At 52.7% G+C, this 25,176-nt stretch overlaps 1 protein-coding gene across 1 annotated transcript in view; it reads right to left on the reverse strand.

The window, feature by feature from the left end:
• Positions 1-240: 240 nt before the first annotated feature.
• LOC142295484 (arylacetamide deacetylase-like) overlaps positions 241-25,176 on the reverse strand; it is an 89,320-nt gene continuing 64,384 nt past the window's right edge. Inside the window, exon 5 of the mRNA XM_075338589.1 lies at positions 241-1,015. Coding sequence (XP_075194704.1) covers positions 407-1,015 — 609 coding nt within the window. The 3' untranslated portion in view covers positions 241-406. The remainder of the gene's footprint in view (positions 1,016-25,176) is intronic.

A 25,176-nucleotide genomic window follows, 5' to 3' on the forward strand; every position in this document is an offset into this window, starting at 1 on the left:
CTTTCATCACATGCAACCAATGTACGCCAATAGAAGATACTACTTTATAATACTAGTACACACTAAACTTACATGCCAATGTACAAATGTATATACCCTTGTGTTCTTGGTCATAAAGCTTCTCGGGTTTCTTAAGCAACTGAGGATTGATCCATTCTAGTAGTCTCCAAATATAGTTGGAAGCCAACCACGCTACCCATCATATGAAATTTGATTATTATCCACTTGAAATCAAAATAATTTATGTGAAAAACAATTTAATGGCAATTGAATGAACAGTCATTACATTTTCATAGACAGATTGAAAGAGAAGCCATTGTAATATATATAGCTCTCAGGTTTCACTAGGTATGACAAGTGACACCTAATACATCCAAAAAGTTGAATTTTTTTCTGAAAAGACTTGTCACAGGTTAGTATCAAGCCAGTTTAAATACTTATCCACCATTCGATCTGCTAGAGAAAGAGGGAATGGCCCACTGTTCATTAATAGTACACCATGGAACGTGTTGTCATAGTGTTCATGTACTACGTGTACACCAGCTTTTCTAAGTCTGGACACATACATAAAGCCGTCATCTCTCAGAACATCATACATACATGTAATTACGTATGCCAACGGCAGACCCGCTAACTTTTCATCTTCTGCCAACAACGGAGATGCTCTTACATCTAAGAGTCCTGGATATTTCTTCACAAACGCCGTATTCTGGTTGTCAGGTATCTTGTAGACATGATTCTTTTTTAGATCTCCTGGTAATAAAGTGCTCCAGTTTACATATTTATATAAGTGGGCATCTTGAGATGATATATGTGTGTTAGACATCATTGCTTCAAACAGCGATCGATCCGTGGTGTAGTATTCACTCCAGAAGCGGACCATCAGGGTCCTGGACAGCAAAGGCATGTAGGCATTTTCTTTGTAAGACGGAGTATTTAAATCAAGGCCTTGGAGAACTGGATATACTAAAACTTGAATCTTCAGTTTCACTTTGACTTCTGGGTCATGAAGCAGCTGTAAAAATCAAATCAATGTTTTAATAAACAAATTAGTTTCTGCATAGGAGTCAGCAACTATTTCATGACATGTGGAGTCAACATGTTTATTTTTGTGAAGGACATTGAGATACTTTTAGGAGCTGTAAATTTCATAGAAATGGTTCAAATCTTTTTGCACCGAAAAGCTATAATAAAAACCTATATAACAGGCAATTATGTAGTCTATTTTGTACATATGAAGGCCAGCAGTAAAAGTTTGTGAAAATGTTTCCAAAGCAGCATTAAAAAAAAAGCTTCTTGTAAAGCCTCATTCAAATGTTAGTGATTTTTCTGATATGCAAAACTCTAGTGTGAACCCAAAGAAAGGGGATTAAATCTTTAAACCGCGTCCTTTGTCTGTGTCCTTGAAGGCTTCATGATTTTACACCTTTTAAAATGTTTCCACTGTGGGGTTTTATGTATTCTGATAATGTTTCTTGTGAGTCCTAATATTGTAGTGTTTTAACCCCTTCAGCCCCAAGCCTATTTTGACCCTAAAGACCAGGCCATTTTTTGCAATTCTGACCAGTGTCACTTTATGAGGTTATAACTCTGGAACGCTTCAGCGGATCCCGGTGATTCTGAGATTGTTTTTTCGTGACATATTGGGCTTCATGTTAGTGGTAAATTTAGGCCGATATTTTTTGCATTTCTTTGTGAAAAAAACGGAAATTTCGCGAAAATTTTGAAAATTTTGTAATTTTCAAACTTTGAATTTTTATGCTCTAAAACCAACGAGACATATGACACAAAATAATTAATAAATAACATTTCCCACATGTCTATTTTACATCAGAACAATTTTGGGAAAAAAAAAAAAATTTAAGGAAGTTATAGGGGTTCAAAGTTTATGAGCAATTTCTCATTTTTACAACAAAATATACAAAGCCACTTTTTTTAGGGACCACATCACATTTGAAGCAATTTTGAAAGGTCTACATGACACAGAACACCCAAAAGTGACACCATTCCAAAAACGGCACCCCTCAGGCTACTCAAAACCACATTCAAGAAGGTTATTAACCCTTCAGGTGCTTCACAGTAACTAAAGCAATGTGGAAGGAAAAAATGAACATTTTACTTTTTGCAACAAAAATGTTAATTTAGCCTCAAATATTGCATATTCACAAGGGTAGCAGGATTAAATGAACCCCCAAAATTTGTTGGGCAATTTCTACTGAACACGCAGATACCTCATATGTGGCGAAAAACCACTGTTTGGGCGCACGGCAGGACTCGGAAGGGAAGGAGCGCCATTTGACTTTTTTGAACAGAAAATTAGCTGGAATCGTTAGCCGCACCATGTTGCGTTTGGAGAGCCCCTGAGGTGCCGAAACAGTGGAGCTCCCCCACATGTGACCCCATTTTGGAAACTAGACCCCTCATGGAATTTATCTAGATGTTTATTGAGCACTTTGAGCCTCTGGGGGATTCACAAAAGTTAATAGAGTTGAGCTGTGAAAATAAAAAAAAATAAATTTACCACAAAATTGTTACTTCAACCAGGTAGCTTTTTTTTCACAAGGGTATCAGGAAAAATTGCACCATAAAATGTATTGTGCAATTTCTCCTGAGTACACAGACACCTCATATGTGGTGGAAATAAAATGTTTGGGCGCACAGCAGGGCTCGGAAGGCAAGGAGCGTCATTTGACGTTTCAAACGCAAAATTGTCTGGGATAATTAGCGTATTCCATGTTGCGTTTGGAGACCCCCTGAGGTGCCGAAACAGTGGAGCTCCCCCACATGTGACCCCATTTTGGAAACTAGACCCCCATGGCATAGAAAAAAAAAACAGCGGAAGATGGGGGGGGGCGGCAGATGGGGCGGCAGCAGATGGGGGGCAGCGGCATATAAAGGGAGCATCTGTGATTGTGAGACGGCGGTTGGGATAGGGTGGGGGCGGATGGGAGAGGGCGCAGTGGATGCAGGAGCGGCAGAGAATGGGGGGAGGGGGGCGGGTGGGGGGGATGGGTGGGAAGGCGAGTGGGAGGTGAGATTGGGGATAGTTACCCTACAGGATGGATCTAGGAAGCTGGATCACAGGAGATGAAGGAGGCAGCAGATCGGGGAGGGTGAGAGGTGGGGGAGGGAGCGCAGCGCAGATCACGGAGGAGACAGGTGAGCAGAGCACAGATCACGGGGGTGAGAGGTGAGGGAGAGCGGACAGCAGATCACGGGGGTGACAGGTGAGGGAGCACAGATCACGGGGTGACAGGTGAGGGAGCACAGATCACGGGGGTGAGAGGTGGAGGGAGAGTGGACAGCAGATCACGGGGGTGACAGGGGAGGGAGCACAGATCACGGGGGTGAGAGGTGAGAGAGAGCAGATCACGGGGGAGACAGGTGAGCAGAACGCAGATCACGGGGGTGAGAGGTGGAGGGAGAGTGGACAGCAGATCACGGCGGTGACAGGGGAGGGAGCACAGATCACGGTGGTGACAGGGGAGAGAGCGCACATCACGGCGGTGACAGGGGAGGGAGCGCACATCACGGCGGTGACAGGCGAGGGAGCGCACATCACGGCGGTGACAGGGGAGGGAGCGCACATCACGGCGGTGACAGGGGAGGGAGCGCACATCACGGCGGTGACAGGGGAGGGAGCGCACATCACGGCAGTGACAGGGGAGGGAGCGCACATCACGGCGGTGACAGGGGAGGGAGCGCACATCACGGCGGTGACAGGGGAGGGAGCGCACATCACGGCGGTGACAGGGGAGGGAGCGCACATCACGGCGGTGACAGGGGAGGGAGCGCACATCACGGCGGTGACAGGGGAGGGAGCGCACATCACGGCGGTGAGAGGGGAGGGAGCGCACATCACGGCGGTGACAGGGGAGGGAGCGCACATCACGGCGGTGACAGGGGAGGGGGCGGGTAGCTGACCACGGGGGTGAGAGGTGGGGGGAGCGTGCAGCACATCACGAAGGGGAGGGGGCGAGCAGCACATCACGGAGGGGAGAGGGCGAGCAGCATATCACGGAGGGGAGGGGGCGAGCAGCACATCACGGAGGGGAGGGGGCGAGCAGCACATCATGGAGGGGAGGGGGCGAGCAGCACATCACGGAGGGGACGGGGCGAGCAGCACATCACGGAGGGGAGGGGGCAAGCAGCACATCACGGAGGGGAGGGGGCGAGCAGCACATCATGGAGGGGAGGGGAGGGGGGCGAGCAGCACATCACGGAGGGGAGGGGAGGGGGCGAGCAGCACATCACGGAGGGGAGGGGAGGGGGCGAGCAGCACATCACGGAGGGGAGGGGAGGGGATGAGCAGCACATCACGGAGGGGAGGGGGCGAGCAGCACATCACGGAGGGGAGGGGGCGAGCAGCACATCACGGAGGGGAGGGGAGGGGGCGAGCAGCGCATCACGGAGGGGAGGGGAGGGGGCGAGCAGCACATCACGGAGGGGAGGGGAGGGGGCGAGCAGCACATCACGGAGGGGAGGGGGCGAGCAGCACATCACGGAGGGGAGGGGGCAAGCACCGATCACGAGGAGGAGGGGCCGGGCAGCAGATCGGAGGGAGCGGTGGCACTATGACAGATGGAGGAGGACAGGGTGCACGATCCCTGTCCTCCATCTGTCATAGTGCCACCGCTCCCTCCGATCTGCTGCACGGAGGTGAGGGGCCGGGCAGCAGATTGGGGGGAACGGTGGCACTGTGGCAGATGGAGGGTGGCGGCGGCAGCGGATCGGGAGGTGTGGGGGTGAGGGTGCGGGCAGGAGATCAGGGAGACAGGTGGCAGATCGCGGAGGGCAGCGGCGGCGGCGGATCGGGACGCTTTTCGTACAGTGCAATGGCAGCGCGGCAACTTCCGGGTCCCATGCTCCAGTCTCATAACAGCATGGGACCGGAGCTTGTCGCCCTGCCATTGCACTGTGTGTGTACACTCACTGTGCTCAGTGTGCTGCAGGGACAAGTGAAGCTGATGGGGGCGGTCACCGGCAACAGGTCCACTGTGATTGGAGAAATCGGTCACAAGGCCGATCTCTCCAATCAGAGCAGTGGAGCTGGGGAAGGGTGATCCAGTGAGGTCACCCAGCTCCAGCCAATGGCCAGTGCTACAGCTGCACTGGCCAGGGCTGGATTTCAATGTTTCAGTCATTTTAAATGGCTGGAACATTACAGTGGCTGTGATTGGTTGAGCGGCGTTCGTCAGCCAATCACAGCCTCCGTAGGTCCGGGGAGGAGGCACCACCCCTCCTAAGGTCAGGAACAGGTCCCCTCCTCCCCGAATCTGCGGTTTTTGTTAACATATGTCAGTCACCGGACGCTCCGGTGCCGCGATTCCGCCATGACAGAAAGATCCAGGGCACAAGGACGGATCTTTCCGTCCATGGTCGTGAAGGGGTTAAAAGCTGAATCCTGTAGTGTTAAAGTAATTAAATAAGTAATATGTAGTCCAGTGGGTATCTCTTGCCTCAAACTAGTCCTTCCTCAGATCTTCTAATCCCACTTACATGGTAAGGCCGGTGTCATTGCGAGTGCCTTGCGTGCATCTTGCGAGATTCTCATGCTGCATCACCCAGCACGGACTCACTCTCTCCTCACAGGAGAGTCTCTATGCAGCTGAGACGCTCCTGTGAGGAGAGTAGAGATGAGCGAACCGGTCCCGGTTCGGCTCGAGGTCGGTTCGCCGAACGGAGGTCCCGTTCGAGTTCGGTTCGTCGAACGTTCGACGAACCGAACTCGAACTGCATAGGAAACAATGGCAGGCATTCACAAACACATAAAAACACCTAGAAAACACCCTCAAAGGTGTCCAAAAGGTGACAAACAACTCACAACACAACACAAACACATGGGAAAGTGACAAGGACATATACTCATGCGAAAACAAAAGAGCAGGACAAGGAAAAAGTGGAGGACACACAGATATAGGCATGGCACGCCCTTCTAAAATCATGTAAAACACCGCAAGGTGACTCCAAGCGGAGTATCCCTTTTTTCCAAAAATTGGGGCCCACACACACCCACCCATTCAGTGGCAGCACTTGTGCCCTAGTTATACACTTCACAGCTAGATTTGCATCAAGCACATTCAAAAATAAGCCATACTTAACCGTCCCCAGGATGACTCCGGGGTAGGTAGCAAAGTCTTTCCTGATCCCAGCTCTGTTCATCTTGGATCATTTATAAAAGACACAGCAAGCAAGGGTTACTCCAAGCATTTACTCTTCCCAGGATGGTACAGGGGTAGTAAATTCCTTCTGGATCCATGACTTGTTCATTTTGATGAACGTCAGTCTGTCCACATTGTCACCGGACAGACGCGTGCGCTTATCTGTCAGCACACACCCAGCAGCACTGACGACACGTTCAGAGACAACGCTGGCAGCTGGACACGACAAAATCTCCAATGCGTAACTGGAGAGCTCTGGCCATTTTTCTAGATTTGAAGCCCAAAAGGAGCAAGGCTCCATTTGCAAAGTCATGGCATCAATGTTCATTTGGAGATACTCTTGTATCATCCTCTCCAGCCGTTGACTATGTGTCAGACTTGTGGTCTCTGGTGGCCTTGCAAAGGAGGGTCTAAAAAAATTATGAAAAGATTCCATAAAATTGCTGTTACCAGCACCAGATACAGTCCTACTGGTACGGGTAGACTGTTGAAGATGACGAGACTGTCCCATGTTTGTCAAGTTACAACTGGGAGAATCACTCCCTGCACCTGCACAGTTGTTTGGTGGAAAAGCCGAGCTAAGATCGAGTAACAGCTTCTGCTGATACTCCTGCATACGTGCGTCCCTTTCTATGGCTGGAATTATGTCACAAAATTTGGACTTGTACCGGGGATCTAATAGTGTGGCAATCCAGTAGTCATCATCACTTCTAATTTTGACAATACGAGGGTCATGTTGGAGGTAGTGCAACAAGAAGGCACTCATGTGTCTTGCGCAGCCATGCGGACCAAGTCCACGCTGTGTTTGTGGCATAGAGGTGCTTTCTTCCTCTGACATCTCCCCCCAACCTCTTTGAACATAAATTTGACCAAGGTCTCCCTCATCCGCTGAGTCTTCCATGTCCATGGACAGTTCGTCCTCCATTTCTTCATGTTCTCCTGCACCTTCCTCAACATTTCGCCTGCTACCATGCGCCCTTGTTGATCCCTGTCCCCCATGGTCCCATGCCTGCCGCGTTGGTGATGATGAACGTCTGGACCTTGGTGATGTTGTTGTGTCTTGCGCATATGAATCCTCCTGTAGTTCCTCCCCTTCCTGTTGTCCCACCCCCTGACTCCGAATAGTGTTTAGCGTGTGCTCCAGCATGTAAATGACTGGAATTGTCATGCTGATAATGGCATTGTCAGCGCTAAACATATTCGTCACCATGTCGAAACTGTGCAGAAGGGTGCATAGGTCCTTGATCTGAGACCACTCCATCAGGGTGATCTGACCCACCTCTGCATCTCGTTGGCCCAGGCTATACGTCATGACGTATTGCACCAGGGCTCGGCGGTGCTGCCACAGTCGCTGTAACATGTGGAGAGTTGAATTCCAGCGTGTCGCCACATCGCATTTCAGGCGATGAACCGGCAGGCCGAAAGACTTCTGGAGGGATGCAAGTCGCTCAGCTGCGGCGCTTGAACGGCAGAAGTGAGCAGACAGTTTTTGTGCCCTGTTCAGAAGGCCATCTAGGCCGGGATAGTGTGTTAAAAATTGCTGGACGACAAGGTTCAACACGTGAGCCATACAAGGTACGTGTGTCACCTTGCCCAGGTGAAGGGCCGCACCCAGGTTTGCAGCATTGTCGCACACGGCCTTACCAGGCTGCAGGTTGAGTGGAGACAACCATTTATTAAACTCGGACCGCAGAGCTGACCACAACTCCTCAGCTGTGTGACTCTTATTCCCAAGACATGTCAAGCTAAAGACCACCTGATGCCGTTGCGCTCTGCTGCCAGCATAGTAATGAGGGGTGTGTGATTCCTTCTGCGCAGTGAGAACGCTGGTGGCCTGACCAGGCAGGCTTGGGGCGCAGGTGGAGGACCCAGATGAGGTGGAGGAGGCAGAAGCAGTGGCGAAACTTGGACAGACAGAGGATTGACACACAAGTCATGGGGACGGCAAGACTTGTGCAGCAGACCCTTCACCATCTATCACCATAGTTACCCAGTGCCCAGTCAGCGACATGTAACGTCCCTGTCCATGCTTACTGGTCAAAGTATCGGTGGTGAAATGCACCCGTTCACACACAGAGTTTCTCAAGGAAGCGGTGATGTTGTGTGCGACATGCTGGTGTAGCGCGGGCACACCTTTCTTAGAGAAGTAGTGGCGACTAGGCATCTGGTACTGGGGCACAGCGACAGACATAAGGTCTCTAAAATCCTGTGTGTCCACTAGGCGGAAAGGCAGCATTTCGGTAGCCAAGAGCTTACAGAGGGATAGAGTCAACCTCTTAGCTTTGTCATGGGTCGCAGAAAGTGGCCTTTTATTTGACCACATCTGAGGGACAGAGATCTGGCTGCTGTGTGTAGACGGTGTTGAGTAGGGTGTCCCTGGAAAAATGCAGGTTTGTGAGGAAAGTGCAGGCGGAGACATGATGTTGCCTTCATCCAACGTTGGTGCTATCGATGTCTGAGAGAGCTGTACACACTCACTTGTTGCCCCTTCCAAAACAACTGACGACCTACCAAGCAAACTGCCTGTTGCGGTTACAGTGGTGGAAGTTGTGCGTGGAAAAACAGGTGTGACAGCTGTCCCCACAGTCCTAGAAGATGAAGAGCGCGCGGATGCACTGGAAGGGGCAGGCGGTGGATGGTTCGCTCCGCTAGGCCGCATTGCAGCACGGTGAGCTTCCCAACGGGACATATAATATTTATTCATGTGACGATTCATGGAAGAAGTTGTCAAACTGCTGAGGTTTTGACCTCTACTAATAGAACCATGACAAATTTTACAGATCACATAATTTGGGCGATCTTTTGCTATGTCAAAAAAGGACCAGGCTAGGCAAGGCTTAGAGGGCATGCGACCTGTTGATCCACCCCGACTAGTGCTCAGAGGCAGAGTGGTGGCTGAGGATGCAGTTGTAGACGTGCTACCAGTACTCCGACTCTGTCCAGGAAGGCGCAAGGTAACTTTGTCATCAGTTGCATCCTCCTCCACCACCTCTGTTGACCTCCTCGAGTGCCTGACTGTGGGTTGACAGTAGGTGGGATCTAGAACTTCATCATCAATTGTTGTGTTTGCACTCCCCTCCCCCTCAGACCGAGCCTCTTCTTGCCCTGACCGAATATTTAAGTTGTCATCCCAATCGGGTATCTGCGTCTCATCTTCATCAGTATGTTCCTCATTGTCTATAACCACAGGTGTTTCAGTTTGTGACAAAGGGTCAACATTATGCTCCGAAACTTGGTCCTCACGGCCTGAATCAGAGTCACAAAAGGTTCTGGGCATCACTGCAGACCATTTCCTGTTCTGTACTCACTGTAGCTTGGGAGCAGACCTATGATTCCCAGGCTATAGTGTGACTGAACAGCTCTGCAGACTCAGCCATCTCAGTTCCACCATACTGTGCAGGGCTGATGGAGACTTCAGAGCTGGGAGAAAGCAAGTTTGATTGGGATGACAACTCAGAGGACTGGTGTTTTTTGGATGCGGTACTTGAGGTGGCTGAGAGGGCACTTGTTGGACCACTTGAGATCCATTCAAGCATTTTCCTTTTTTGGCCATCATCTACCTTTGTTCCTGTTGTTCGTGTCAGTAAAAAAGGGAGCACATCGGATTGTCCACGGTAAGTAGTAGACATCTTACTTTTGCTGGTAGATGGTCTATCTTCAGCAGATGATAATGGAGCTTTGCCACCTTCCCCACGGACAAACCCTTTTTTTCCTTTTCCACCACGCCTCTTCCCCTTTCCACCAGCAGCTGTCATTTTGCCACTCATGTTGATTGCGACAAGATTGTGCACTGAAAATGTGGTAGTAAAAATTGAGAGGTGGTGTAGATTGCAGCGGTGGTCTAGCTTTATTAACAGCAGAATAATAAAGAATAAATATCCCTGACAATGCAACTACGGCCCTTAAACTGGCAGCATAATTGCTAGTATAATGGATTAGTAAATATCAGTTTGAGTGTGCAATGGGACTAGAGGGACTATACAGAAGTCCAATAGCCACGTTTAGGATGCCACTAGGTACACTCAGTGTTTGCTAGTATAATGGCTTAGTTATAATGAGTTTGAGTGTGCAATGCAGGCAGACGTGCTGCAAATATCTTTGCACTAGTGGGACTATACAAAAGTCCAATAGCCACGTTTAGGATGCCACTAGGTACACTCAGTGTTTGCTAGTATAATGGCTTAGTTATAATGAGTTGGAGTGTGCAATGCAGGCAGACGTGCTGCAAATATCTTTGCACTAGTGGGACTATACAAAAGTCCAATAGCCACGTTTAGGATGCCACTAGGTACACTCAGTATTTGCTAGTATAATGGCTTAGTTATAATGAGTTGGAGTGTGCAGAGGACAGGAGGGTACAGTGCCAGGGTTGTGGGGCTCTGGGTAGAGGAATGGAAGCCTGCCTTTCTATTCCCTCCTAATGGGGAAATGCAGCGACGAAATCCCTGACCTTAGCTACACAGACGCTGTCTCTGTTTTCAGGACCTGTCACCTATGGCTCTGACCCTGCCGGTACGAGCCCTTAAAAGGACTGATAGAAAGTGCTATCCCTAAGCTGTCCAGCGCTGTGTATGGAGCGCATACAGCAGTATCGGCGATAGGACAAAGGACAGAGCTGCGCCAGTGATGTCTGACACCAAGGACGCAGAAGAGATAATGGCGTCCGGACGGGCAGATACTCGTTTTTATAATGCAGGGACATGTGACATGGACATCCTATCACACATGCCGTTGCTTCTCTGGCTAAAAGTCCACTTAGCTGTGTGTGTGTCTGGGATTGGCTGCCATAATGGCCCTCCCCACTAGACGTGCGCGCTTAGGGAAGGAAGACAAGGAAAAAAAAAAAATGGCGATCGCCATTATACAAACAGCAGTGATCTGAAGGCGCTGTTCCCGCACACTATACACTGAAAATTCATAATAGTGTGAGTCACAGAGTGACTTACACTAGTACAGCGGAAAGCCAGCTAGGAATTAGCTGTTTTTTTGCTGCTAGAACCGTTCTCGAACGTTTCTAGAACTATCGAGCTTTTGCAAAAAGCTCGAGTTCTAGTTCGATCTAGAACAGGCCCCAAAATCACTCGAGCCTAGAACTGGAGAACCTTGAACCGCGAACCGCGCTCAACTCTAGAGGAGAGTGAGTACGTGCCGGGTGATGCACCGCGAGACTCAAGCGAGATACATGCAAGGCACTTGCAAGTGTGACACCGGCCTAGGGGGCACTTTGCACACTAAGACATCGCAAGCCGATGCTGCGATGCCGAGCACGATAGTCCCCGCCCCCGTCGCAACTGCGATATCCTTGTGATAGCTGCCATAGCAAACATTAACGCTACGACAGCTTCACATGGACTCACCTGTCCTGCGACCGTCGCTCTGGCCGGCGACCCGCCTCCTTATTAAGGGGGCGGGTCGTGCGGCGTCACTGCGATGTCACACGGCAGGCGGCCAATAGGAGCGGAGGGGCGGAGATGAGCAGGATGTAAACATCCCGCCCACCTCCTTCCTTCCGCATATCCTACGGAAGCCGCGTTGACGCCGGTAGGAGATGTTCCTCGCTCCTGCAACTTCACACACAGCGATGTGTGCTGCCGCAGGAGCGAGGAACAACATCGGACCGTTGCGTCAGCGTAATTATGGATTTCGCCGACGCTACACCGATGATACGATTACGACGCTTTTGCGCTCATTAATCGTATAATCAAGCCTTTACACACTACGATGTCGCATGCGATGCCGGAAGTACGTCATTTTCAATTTGACCCCACCGACATCGCACCTGCGATGTCGTAGTGTGCAAAGCCCGCCTAAGACTGTTATCCAGGTTGTTAATCATCAGAGGATGTGAGAAGATCTGAGGCAGATCTAGTCCTATGAAAAGACCTAACTTAGGGTACCTTCACACTTAGCGATGCAGCAGCGATCCGACCAGCGATCTGACCTGGTCAGGATCGCTGCTGCATCGCTACATGGTCGCTGGTGAGCTGTCAAACAGGCAGATCTCACCAGCGACCAGTGAACAGCCCCCCAGCCAGCAGCGACGTGCAAGCGACGCTGCGCTTGCACGGAGCTGCCGTCTGGACCTGCGGAGACTGGTAACTAAGGTAAACATCGGGTATGGTTACCCGATGTTTACATTAGTTACCAGCGCACAGCTGTGTGTGCAGGGAGCAGGGAGCCGCGCACACTGAGCGCTGGCTCCTTGCTCTCCTACCATAGCTACAGTACACATCGGGTTAATTAACCCGATGTGTAATGCAGCTACATGTTCAGAGAGCAGGGAGCCGCGCACACTGCTTAGTGCTGGCTCCTTGCTCTCCTAGCTGCTGTACACATCGGGTTAATTAACCCGATGTGTACAGCAGCTACATGTGCAGAGAGCCGGAGCCGGCAGCACAGGCAGCGTGAGAGCTGCAGAGGCTCGTAACTAAGGTAAATATCGGGTAACCACCTTGGTTACCCGATGTTTATCTTGGATACAGCTTACCTCAGCTGTCAGATGCCGGCTCCTGCTCGCTTCATTTGTCGCTCTCTCGCTGTCACACACAGCGATCTGTGTGTCACAGCGGGAGAGCGGCTTTGAAGAAAACGAACCAGGGCTGTGTGTAACGAGCAGCGATCTCGCAGCAGGGGCCAGATCGCTGCTCATTGTCACACACAGCGAGATCGCTAATGAGGTCACTGCTGCGTCACAAAAAGCGTGACTCAGCAGCGATCTCGGCAGCGAGCTCGCTGTGTGTGAAGCACCCCTTATTTGCAAATAATCCTCATGCACACCACTATATTAGCAGATGGGGTAGTCCGGTATCCTGACAACTCATACATTTTACAAATCCATTTTTACCTATGTATTTATGGAAAAACCTTTTGCTTCAGCTCTCCTTTTAACCCATTCACCACTTGGGCATTTTCCATTTTTTTGTTTCCCTTTTTTATCTCCCCTTGTTCCAAAAGCCACAATTTTTTATTTTTTCATTAATGTAGCCATATGATGGCCTGTTTTTTGCAAGGCGAGCTGTACTTTTAAATGGCAGCGGGAACACGTGATCCTCACAGAAGAGCATTAGATCGCGCTGTCAGAGTTTGACAGCATAATCTAAAAGGTTAACAGGCATGGGTTAATCAAATCAGATCAGCCGCCATGTGTGACGCCCTGGCAAAAACAGGTAGTCACAGATAGCCCCCGCATAACACCTTCCCTCACACAGGTAACACACAGCCAACCTGAAACCCTACTCACCCCCCCTTAGGGAGAGATAGACATACCAGTGTCCGGGACCAGGCAGTTGGACACGCCCACCCCGGGGTCTAGACAGCCTGGGGCAGGAAAATAAACAGTTCAGTTGAGTAGTTCAAGTTGAGAGGAGTGTGGGCTGGAGTGAGGTGTAGCTCCAGCAGAGGAGGTTCAAGTTGAACGGTATCAGGGTTGGAGCCCTGGTGCCTTGGCTAGGAGGCAGACGGTGGTCTCCGTCAGCAGGAGATGGAAAGACGGCTCAGCAGAACCGAGGTGGACCGGGACAGGGTTGTAGCCTGCCGGTACCGACACGGGGAACCGACCCGGAAACCATAGCACAGAGGGGGTACTCGGACCCTGAAGCCAGGGCCGGAAACAAGCGGCCTAGCTAATTAACCAATTGAGGGCAGGATTATAGGTCCTGTCCCACCCAAAGTCCCGAAAGAAGACAACAGCCCACCATTAGGGATAGAAGGCCACCGCCAGGGCCCATAGATCTCACGGGTCAGCGTCTGTGGGCATGGCTCCTCAGGCCACATCCAGCCAGGAGCGGACTCCTGAGTTTCAGACCAGGCAGTCCACCATACACAAACAAGTGCAGAGGAAAGGACAGTGACTACCAGCTTGGGTGGGGGACCCGAATGCAACCGGCCTTGACGGTCAGCCACCAGCACCTTGGTTTATCAAAAGACTCGTGTGATTCATTTATTGTGAGTAACCAAATATCCCCCTGCACGTCCGGCACACCGTCCCTTGCCATCGCTATACCCTGCACAAAGACACTGGGTCCCGGGGCAACCATCCCTACCCACGGAGAGGTTAACATCCAGCTGCCACAACATCTCCCCCGGGTGCCCCATAACAGCAGCGGTGGTGTCCCACCTCACCACACTCCGTGGGTGGCATCACAAACTTAATATGGCCTAGCCCGTACATCTACATCCCCCCTTTTATTCGTCATGTCCGTGAGACCCCTGGGTCCGGAGACCCTCAAGCCACCCCCCAGAAGGTCCGGGCCCAAGCAGTAGCGGCTGCTGGCATGGAGGCGGCACACATGTGTGGAGAAAAGTGTTTGCTCGCCACGTGAGTCCATATCAAAATGAGGGAGGCGACCTGGGATGTATATGTACATCCAAGGTCGTTAAGGGGTTGTCCGGTCTAAATCCATGTCTACACTTACGATATATAACTGTAGACTTGTGATTCCTCACATTGCACACACTGTGAGTGTGGCGCCCTGGACTAGCCAGGTCATCAGAGGTACTACAACACACACCCCCACCCTGAGACAGGCACATCAGCCAGACACAAAATCCTTGTTGCCTCCCTCCAGGGGCTGATGTCCACACCAGGTGGGGTGGAGCCAGGCGGTTCACAGTCCTGGAGGCGGGAGAATGAAGTTAGTTGAGAGTAGAGTGGAGTTAGGGAAGTGCAATGGAGAGGAGTGAAGTGAGGAGTAAGAAGGAGTACTTAGAGCAAGGTTGGCAGATGGTGGTGGCTGTCTGCAGAAGAAGCAGATCAACGCGGAACCGTAGGACCGGGGTCGGGCGGTGGCCCGCCGGTACCGAACCGGGGAGCGAAGTGAAGCCAGCACACACAGGCAGGGCCTGCGGACCCCGACCAGGCTTGGAGTCGCCATTAGAGGTCAAATCCGTCAGTGACCGGAACCCCAGGGGTTTCCTAACAGCCAAGACCCGATTGAAGGCAACCGTCCGGCCAGCAAAAGGAAATACAGCTACCGCCACAGCTAGAGTTCCAAGGGCCAGAGCCTGCGGGCAAAAGGGCTCCTCCGGCACATATATACGCTGGGGAGCAAGTTACCGGTGGGAATCCATCGGGACCGAACATTCACAAAGGTGCAGGGAAAGGCAGCCACCACTAACCTTCCGTGAGAGACTACAGCAGCCGGCTGCGGGACCCGTCCATCCAGCTATTTGGTTTACCAGAGACTTAGCGTACCTTTGTGGCTGAGTGAGTACAACCGTGCCATCCGGCACCGCGTTGCGCAGTCCAGGCGACCCTGCACCCATCCAACCCTGCCTCCCCGTCATCTCACCGGGCCCCGGGACCACCAACCCCTACCCACGGAGGGGGAAAACAACATGCAAGCTGCTCCCTGCCATCGCTCTCGGGATCCCCGTCACCAGCAGCGGTGGTGCCCAACCTCACCACAACCCGTGGGTGGTGTCACGGACTAAATCCCCAAACCAAACCACCCCCTTTTCACTCACGGGCGAGGAGCGCCGCTCGAGTCCCCGGATCCGGGCCCACCGCTGTAGCCACCGAGCCGCCATCGCCGCAGCGCCGGACCCGAGTGTTAGCGAGCGCAGCGGCGTCCTTCCCCGCCCGCAACATGAGCTTTGAGGATTCTCCAGTGTCAGAGCCGAGAATGGCAGCCATGTGGCTGCTAAAATGCAATATGCATGTTCCCAGCCAGAATGTGACTAGATGGGTGTGACCTCGATCAATACACTTCTAGTCGGTATGTGGCCAGGAGTCTTTTTATTGCATAATGGCAACCATGTGACCACCATTCCTGGCTCTGACACTGGCGAATCCTCACAACACACAGTGCATAGACATAGATTTATACCGGATAACCCCTTTAAACCAAAACATCACATTACTGCTACAGACTGCAAATCAGAAATAGTGTAAGTGATGGTGATGGATTCTGCATGAAAATTTGTGGGGAGCTCCAATGGAAAATAACTGCTACATGGCTTCACAAAGTCACACAAACATCACTATGGATCTGTCACGGTCGTCTCCTTGTTTGTGGAGACTAGGGGCAGCTTGAGGACTGGAGCCCCTTGAGACTCTGCATTTAAATGATGTTTTATTTCCTTTTGGTACCGAAGTAGTTAAATGCCAGTTTTTCTGCTAGCACTTAAGGTCACCTGCACGTAACCATACCCCCCTGTGCCTAAATAGCCAGGTATCCCAGCAAGCTTTGCTGACTATACAAAGCCAATTGTAAGAGCCGCCTTGGTGAAAGGAAGCTGCTGTGGAATCTCCAGGAGTTGTAGCCTCCATTTTGGTTATTTATCCCCTGTTTGTCACACCTACCCTCTTGTATTAGTGCAGTGGTGGGCCTAGTCAGCTGCACTGCCACAGCTAGGACTATAGTAGGGATTTTTTCTTCCTTAGTGTTCCTGGTGTTTCCTTTTGTTTGTGGTGTTATTGTAGAGTGTTTTTTGTTGTGCTTCAGATATTTGTTGGTTTGATCACGCTCGCCACGCTCGTAGCTTAACAGGATCCTCACAGATTGGCAATGCTATGTTCACCCATCGTGTTTTTGCTGCATTTTTTTTTTTGCATGTTTATTTAATAATTAATATAATAATTTTATTCATTTATATATTTAATTGGTTTTATGCTTTTTATAGTTCCAGAAATCTCATGCCCACACAAACACTTTTTTTCCCTGACTGAAATGGAAAACTGATGTGTTTTTGAAAGAATCAGCGTGTCAATTATTTCAGCGGTTTTCCTGCTTTTTTCACCATTGACAGCAATGATAGTGGAAAAACACAGCTGTATATTTTTGCTGCGTTTTTTTTTTTTTTTTTTTTTGCTTAATTTTTGCTGTTTTTGTCTTGAATGAAACAAACGTTATTAAAACATGTACTGGAGACAAATGATAACGCAAAAAACGCAGCAAAAAAAACTGCTTTTTTACTGCCAAGAGAGCAGGTTTTGCTGCAGAAAACAAAGACAGCAAAAGTGCAACTTGTGAACACAACCTAAAGGCCACTTTACACACTGCCATATCAGTACCGATATCGCCATCGTGCGTACCCGCCCCCATCTGTTGTGCGACACGGGCAAATCGCTGCCCATGTCACACAACATCGCCCGGACCCGTCACACTACTTACCTTCCCTGCGACGTCGCTGTGACCGGCGAACCACCTCCTTTCTAAGGGGGCATTTCGTTCAGCGTCACAGCAACGTCACTGCAGCATCACTGAACCGCCGCCCAATAGAAGCGGAGGGGCGGAGATGAGCGGGACGTAACATCCCGCCCACCTCCTTCCTTCCGCATTGTGGCCGGGAGGCAGGTAAGGAGAGCTTCCTCGTTCCTGCGGTGTCACACGGAGCGATGTGTGCTGCCGCAGGAACGAGGAACAACTTCGTTACTGCTGCAGTAATGGACCCCCATGTTGCCAATGAGCGATTTTGCACATTTTTGCGACGATGCAAAATCGCTCATAGGTGTCACACGCAACGGCATCGCTACAGCGGCCAGACGTGCGTCACAAAATCCGTGACCCCAACGAGATCGCTGTAGCGATCTCGTAGCGTGTAAAGCCCGCTTAACTGTTCAACAGTGTGCATAAGGTAGTAGTTAAGTACCGTAAATAAAAAAAAAAAAATAAATATATATATATAATTGCCTTATTCTGTCTGTCTGTCTGTCATGCTCCAAAATTGTGTCCTTACGGTGACACAAAGCTGATTGGCCGCTGGGCTCGCCATGGCCCCGCCCCCCACACAGATTGGCCGCTCGCCCAGGCTGCGCCCCCACACGGATTGGCCAGCCGCTCACCCAGGCTCCGCCCCCCCCACAGATTGGCCTCTCGCCCCGGCACCCTGCAGGCATTGGCAATTCGGCCACGCCACGCCCCGCCCCCCTCACGCAATGCACGCTAGCTCTGGCCCCGCCCCCTCCCTCCCCCCGCGCATTCCCCGAACTGACACGGCTGTCACGGAGGTGAGTACATTCCCCGAACTGACACGGCTGTCACGGAGGTGAGTACTGTACTCCCCCCCCCCCCCCCCGCGCATTCCCCGAACTGACACGGCTGTCACGGAGGTGAGTACTGTACTCCCCCCCCCCCAACCCCACCCCCACCCCGGCCCCCGCCGCTCGCACGGGAGTGGTGTGGATACGTTGGTAACCATGCTCGCATGGTTACGAGCGCATCAAGGTCCTGCTGCGGCGGAAGATCCACACGCACACACATAACAGCACACACACAAACATACACACACATCAGATCACACTCACTCTCACACACACACCTCACACACACCTCACACACACCTCACACACACCTCACATCGCATCCACACACTCACAGCATCCGGCGATATCGCTTGCTTCTCGCCCTCGATACTGTGCTGTTGTGACCTTCCAGGACCTGACGGAGGATCACATGGCCAGAGGCATGTGATATCTCCGGATGTTGTGAGTATCAGCGCGTATGTGCGATATCGTCAGTGTCTGTGTGTGTGAGTGGATGCGATCGGGTGTGTGTGAGTGGATGCGATCGGGTGTGTGTGAGTGGATGCGATCGGGTGTGTGTGAGTGGATGCGATCGGGTGTGTGTGAGTGGATGCGATCGGGTGTGTGTGAGTGGATGCGATCGGGTGTGTGTGAGTGGATGCGATCGGGTGTGTGAGTGTCGGCAGAGGAGCACGGCGTGCTGGAGGAGGCTGGGAGCAGAGAGGCTGATCATGGGGAAGGCTGGGAGGGGGAGGCTGATGCTGGGGGAGACTGGGAGGGGAAGGCTGATGCTGAAGGAGGCTGGGAGGAGAGAGGCTGATCCTGGGGAAGGCTGGGAAGGGGAGGCTGATGCTGAGGGAGGCTGGAAAGAGAGAGGCTGATGCTGGGGGAGGCTGGAAGGAGAGAGGCTGAGGCTGGGAGGAGAGAGGCTGATGCTGGGGAAGGCTGATGCTGAGGGAGGCTGGGAGGGGAAAGCTGATGCTGGGGAAGGCTGGGAGGACGGAGGCTGGGAGGAGAGAGGCTGATCCTGGGGAAGTCTGGGAGAGGGAGGCTGATGCTGGGGGAGGCTGGAAGGAGAGAGGCTGATGCTGGGGGAGGCTGGAAGAAGAGAGGCTGATGCTGGGGGAGGCTGATGCTGGGGGAGGCTGGGAGGAGAGAGGCTGATGCTGGGGAAGGCTGGGAGGAGAGAGGCTGATGCTGGGGACAGAGAGGAGAGGCTGATGCTGGGAGGAGAGAGGCTGATCTGGGATGAGAGAGGCTGATGCTGGGAGGAGAGAGGCTGATCTGGGAGGAGAGAGGCTGATGCTGGGAGGAGAGAGGCTGATGCTGGGGGAGGCTGGGAGGGGGAGGCTGATGCTGGGGGAGGCTGGGACGAGGGACGCTGATGCTGGTGGAGGCTGATGCTTGGGGAGGCTGATGCTCGGGGAGGCTGGAAGGAGAGAGGCTAATGCTGGTGGAGGCTGATGCTTGGGGATGGTTGATGCTGGAGGAGACTGGGAGGGGAAGGCTGATGCTGAGGGAGGCTGGGAGGGGGAGGCTGGGAGGAAGGAGGCTGGGAGGAGAGAGGCTGATCCTGGGGAAGGCTGGGAACGTGTTACGAGGGGGACCCGGGGAAGCGTGCCAAGATGGGAAATGGACTGCTTCCGCCGGTCAAGGTCCACTGTGCGGTGTAAGGGACCGCCGCTATGGTGGGTGAAGAGTGAGCGGGTTGCAGCTAGCGATCGTCTGGAATGTCACAGACGATCTATGTACACCGATCTGCCCTAACCCGTGAGGGTTGTATGGCACAGATCTCACGGCTCGGTGTACCTGTTGCACGGGGAAGCACAGAGGTGCCCACGCACGTGTGCCAGTGGAAGTCACGAGAATATGGCACGAGGGTAGCACAGAGGTGCCCACGCACGTGTGCTTTCAATAACCAGGTGAGTCCAAAGGAGACTTGAGGAGCTCACCTGGGACAGGAACACGGCCTGTTGACGGGGGTACTGCCGGAGCAGCAAGGCAGGAACACGGCCTGCAAACGAGGTACTGCCGGAGCAGCAAGGGCCAAGCCCACAAGAGACAGTAATGCCTGAGCAGTGGCGTGGCAGCACACTGCCAGACATCCAAACATAGAAGGACGGTCGCGCGCCACCATGATGGCAGGGGGAGCTTTTAAGGAGGTGCAGCTCCACCCGAGGGCGGGCACGAGGCGGAGATGACGGACTTGACCCAATCAGGGTCCACGACGTCCCAGCCTGGCCAGTCAGGATTCACCACGTCACCAGCCTTGTCATCAAGCCGTGTGACGTCAGTGAGCGAATCAGGACCCACCACGCATTGCACATGCTCACCCTCCTGCCTCTGGGAAATAGAGGCGGGATCCTCGGTCTCACAATGTGCAGAGATAACGGGAATCTCACTGCTTCCCTGAGCAGTAAACTTCTGCACATTGCGCAGCCTCGCAGACCTTCGGGGCCGCTGAGCAGGAGAGTCTGCGGCAGGCCAGGAATGGGAGACCGCTTCACTCCTTGTAACAGGAGAACCACTAGGTGTCACCCTTCTGCTGCCTCTCTGAGAAGGTATCTCCTGCACACTGCGCAGTCTGGCAGACCTTTGGCGCTGCTGAGCAGGAATGCTCGTGGCAGGCAAGGAATGGGAGACTGCCTCAGTCCTTGCCTCAGGAGAGCCACGAGATGTAACATTACCCCCCCGTCTAGGCCCCCCCCTGTCCGTGCTCGAAGGCCGCTATCAAACCCGGGGCGCGGATATGATCCTCCAACTCCCAGGATCTATGCTCCGGCCCACTCCACGAGGTAGTACCTCTTGCCCTGTATGACTTTTGTCTCCACAAGTTTTGCCACCTCAGGGTCGTCGGACGGGGAGTCGGTTTGAGCCGGCAGGGACCCCGAGAATTTATTAAGTCGTACGGGTTTCAGGAGGGACACGTGAAAGGTGTTGGCTATAGCCCAGCGTGGAGGGAGCTGGAGTCGATATGCCACTGGGTTTACCTGCTGTAGTACTTTAAACGGACCCAGATACCTAGGGGCGAATTTGGCTGCCTGTACCCGTAGGTTAACATTTTTAGAGGACAGCCATACTAGGTCACCAGGGGCGAAGGATGGTGCAGGGCGGCGGCGAACATCAGCCGTAGTCACCATCCGGTCTTTAGCCCTTTTAAGAGCTTCTTGGGTGTCATCCCAGATCTCCCGGGCCTTGGTCGCCCAATCCTCCACTCTAGTATCGGGTGACGTAATGGGCATCGGAACCGGGATTCTGGGATGTTGTCCGTTATTGAGTAGGAACGGAGTCTGGCCAGAGGATTCATGGACCGAATTGTTAATGGCAAATTCGGCCCAAGGAAGGAGGTTAGCCCAGTTGTCGTGATGCGCGGAGATAAAATGGCGGAGGTAAGTTACCAAGGTCTGATTAGTCCTCTCCACTAGTCCATTGGTCTCAGGATGGTATGCGGAGGAGATGTTCAGCTCTATCTGCAGGAGCTTACAGAGCTCTCTCCAGAAGCGAGACGCGAACTGGGGACCCCGGTCACTCACCACCTTGTCAGGCATGCCATGCAACCTAAATACATGCCGAATGAACAAGGTGGCGAGAGCACGTGACGTCGGGAGTCGTGGGAGAGGCACCAAGTGGACCATTTTAGAGAAGTGGTCCGTGATGACCCATACGACCCTGTGCCCTGCTGACTTGGGCAGATCTCCCAGGAAGTCCATCCCTACCACTTCCCAGGGACGATCCGGCACTGGCAGTGGGTGAAGAAGACCTGCCGGTCTCTGCCGGGACGGCTTATTCCGAGCACACGACATACAGGCTCCCACATATTCCTGTATGTCCTGGGGTAGTCTCGGCCACCAATAATGCCTGGTCACCAGGTCTCTGGTCCTTTTGACCCCGAAGTGACCCCCGACCTTGGAGGCATGGGCCCACGATAGCACCTCGTTCCGTAGTTCAGGGGGAACGAGGGTTTTGCCAGGTGGCACCTGGTCTAAAGAAGTGGGAGTGACCATCCTCAAGCTGTCCGGGGGTAGTATAAGACGAGGCTCCTCCTCGTCCTCCTCCAACACAACCATACAACGTGACAAGGCATCGGCCCGTACGTTCTTCTCACCGGCCAGGTGGCGGATAATAAAGCGGAACCGGGAGAAGAATAAAGACCAATGGGCCTGCCTTGGGTTCAGGCGTTGTGCTGTCTGGAGGTATGTGAGGTTTTTGTGGTCAGAAAAAACCTCAAATGGATGCTTCGCACCCTCCAGGAGATGCCGCCATTCCTGGAATGCTAGTTTCATCGCCAGTAACTCCCTATCCCCTATGGAGTAGTTCCTCTCGGCCGGAGAAAAGGTCTTGGAGAAAAAGAAACACGGATGTTTCCTTCCTCGTTCGTTTTTCTGGTACAGGACTGCACCTGCACCGACCGAAGAGGCGTCTACCTCCAGTAGGAAGGGTTTGGAGATGTCTGGACGATGAAGGATGGGAGCTCTGGAGAAGTGAGTTTTGAGAGTGTGAAATGCCTCTACCGTTTCCCGTGTCCATGCTTTGGGATTAGCGCCCTTGCGGGTAAGGGCAATGATGGGTGCTGCCACCGTCGAGAAGTTGGGAATGAACTGGCGATAATAATTGATAAACCCCAAGAATCGCTGGATCGCCTTCAGCGAGCGGGGCTCAGGCCAGTTCATCACTGTCTCCAACTTCCCCGGATCCATTGCTAACCCCTGACTGGACACTATGTACCCCAGGAACGGCAAGGATTCCTGTTCAAAAACGCACTTTTCCAGCTTAGCATATAACGAATGGGTGCGGAGCCTCTTAAGTACTCGGATGACATCCCTTCGATGGGTGGTAAGATCGGGGGAGAAGATAAGAATGTCATCCAGGTATGCAACCACGGAAAGATACAAATCCCGGAAAATGTCATTCACAAAGTCTTGAAATACGGCGGGGGCATTGCAGAGTCCGAAGGGCATTACTAGATACTCGTAGTGACCGTCCCTGGTGTTAAAGGCGGTCTTCCACTCATCGCCCTTTCGGACTCGCACTAGATTATACGCCCCGCGTAGATCCAGCTTTGTGAAGACCTTTGCCCCGCGGAATCGATCAAATAGCTCAGTAATGAGGGGCAAAGGGTATTTGTTCTTGATTGTGATTGCATTTAATCCCCTGTAATCGATACAGGGGCGCAGATCCCCTTCCTTCTTCTGCACAAAAAAGAACCCTGCACCAGCCGGTGAAATAGACTTGCGAATGAACCCCTTCGCCAGGCTGTCCTGAATATATTTGGACATAGCCTCCGTCTCTGGAGCAGAGAGTGGATACACTCTGCCCCTGGGGGGCTCGGAGCCTGGCTTCAGGTCTATTCGGCAATCATATGGCCGGTGGGGAGGAAGAGTATCTGCGGCCCTTTTGGAAAAGACATCCCTGTAGGCCTCATAAGGTGTCGGTAAACCCGGCCCCTCAGTATTCCCTGAGGACCCAACCGACCTAATGGTAGCGGGTGGTTCGGTAGTCACGAGGTGCTCTCTACAGGATCCTGCCCAGGATGAGATCTCCCCTGTTGCCCAGTTGAGTATAGGAGCATGCTGTCTCAACCAGGGAAGACCCAGTAGGATCTCATCCGTCCCCCCTGGAAGCACCAGGAAGGACACCTGCTCATGGTGTCCCGGTGGTACATCCATCCTGAGAGGGATGGTGATCTGGGTGATAGGATCGAGTAGTATGGACCCGTCGACTACCCGGACCCTGAGTGGCTTGGGCAACAGAACCAGGGGAACTGAGTATCGGGTTGCCAGGGAGGTCGAGATGAAATTGCCTTCAGCGCCTGAGTCCAAGCAAGCCAGGGCAGAGAAGAGAGTAGTGCCGAACTGCAACTGGGCGCTGATAGTCAACCTAGAGGGAGAAGTAGCGTCTAGAGTCCCCCCTCTGATAGAAACTAGACGCTGTCTTTTCCCGACGGTTTGGGACATCGGGTAGCTATGTGTCCCCTCTGCCCACAGGAAAAGCAGATGACACAAGACCGAGAACCTGGGGCAGAGGAGACCATCTTGGACACCTCCATTGACTCCACGGAGTCGCCTACAGGACTGGCTGGGGGCCCTGTCTGATTGAAGACGGGAGTCAGACGCTTTTTAGGCTGAGAAGACGTGGGTGCTGAAGAGACCTCGAGCCTTCGCTCCGCCTGGCGGATGTCTATGCGAGAGGCAACCTGAATCAAGGACTCTAAAGTGGCAGGCACCTCACGTGTGGCCAGTGCGTCTTTGACAAACCCTGCCAGGCCCTCCCAAAACACAGGGACAAGGACCTTATCCGGCCAGTCCAGCTCTGCGGCCAGTGTCCTAAAATGTACAGCAAAGTCCCCGACTGAAGCAGACCCTTGCCGAAGTCGTAGGAGGCGCAGCGCGGAATCGTGGGTGACTTGAGGCCCGAGGAACACCATTCTCATGGCCCCAAGATAAGCTGCTAAGTTATTCACCACACAATCTCCGTGCTCCCACAACGGCGTGGACCACTTCAGCGCTCTCCCTGTGAGCAGGGACTGGACGAAGGCTACCTTCGCCTTCTCGGTAGCGTAAAGAGTCGCGGACAGCTCTAAGTAGGTGGTAACCTGGTTTATAAAACCACGGCACTCAGAGCTGTTGCCGCTAAAGCGCTCTGGAAGCGCAAGGCGAGGAGACCTTCCCCCAATAGCACAGCCTGGGTAGCCGCCTGGGTGGCGACTGTCGTCAGAGTAGTCTTATCGGAGGAAGACTGCTCCACTGCTGCCAATCGTGACTCCAACTGCTGCACATAACGCAGCAACTGCTGCTGCTCTTCAGCCATAGCCAGACCTTTGGCGCGACCGTAATGTTACGAGGGGGACCCGGGGAAGCGTGCCAAGATGGGAAATGGACTGCTTCCGCCGGTCAAGGTCCACTGTGCGGTGTAAGGGACCGCCGCTATGGTGGGTGAAGAGTGAGCGGGTTGCAGCTAGCGATCGTCTGGAATGTCACAGACGATCTATGTACACCGATCTGCCCTAACCCGTGAGGGTTGTATGGCACAGATCTCACGGCTCGGTGTACC

Source organism: Anomaloglossus baeobatrachus, chromosome 3 (assembly GCF_048569485.1).
Source record: "Anomaloglossus baeobatrachus isolate aAnoBae1 chromosome 3, aAnoBae1.hap1, whole genome shotgun sequence".
NCBI lineage: Eukaryota > Metazoa > Chordata > Amphibia > Anura > Aromobatidae > Anomaloglossus > Anomaloglossus baeobatrachus.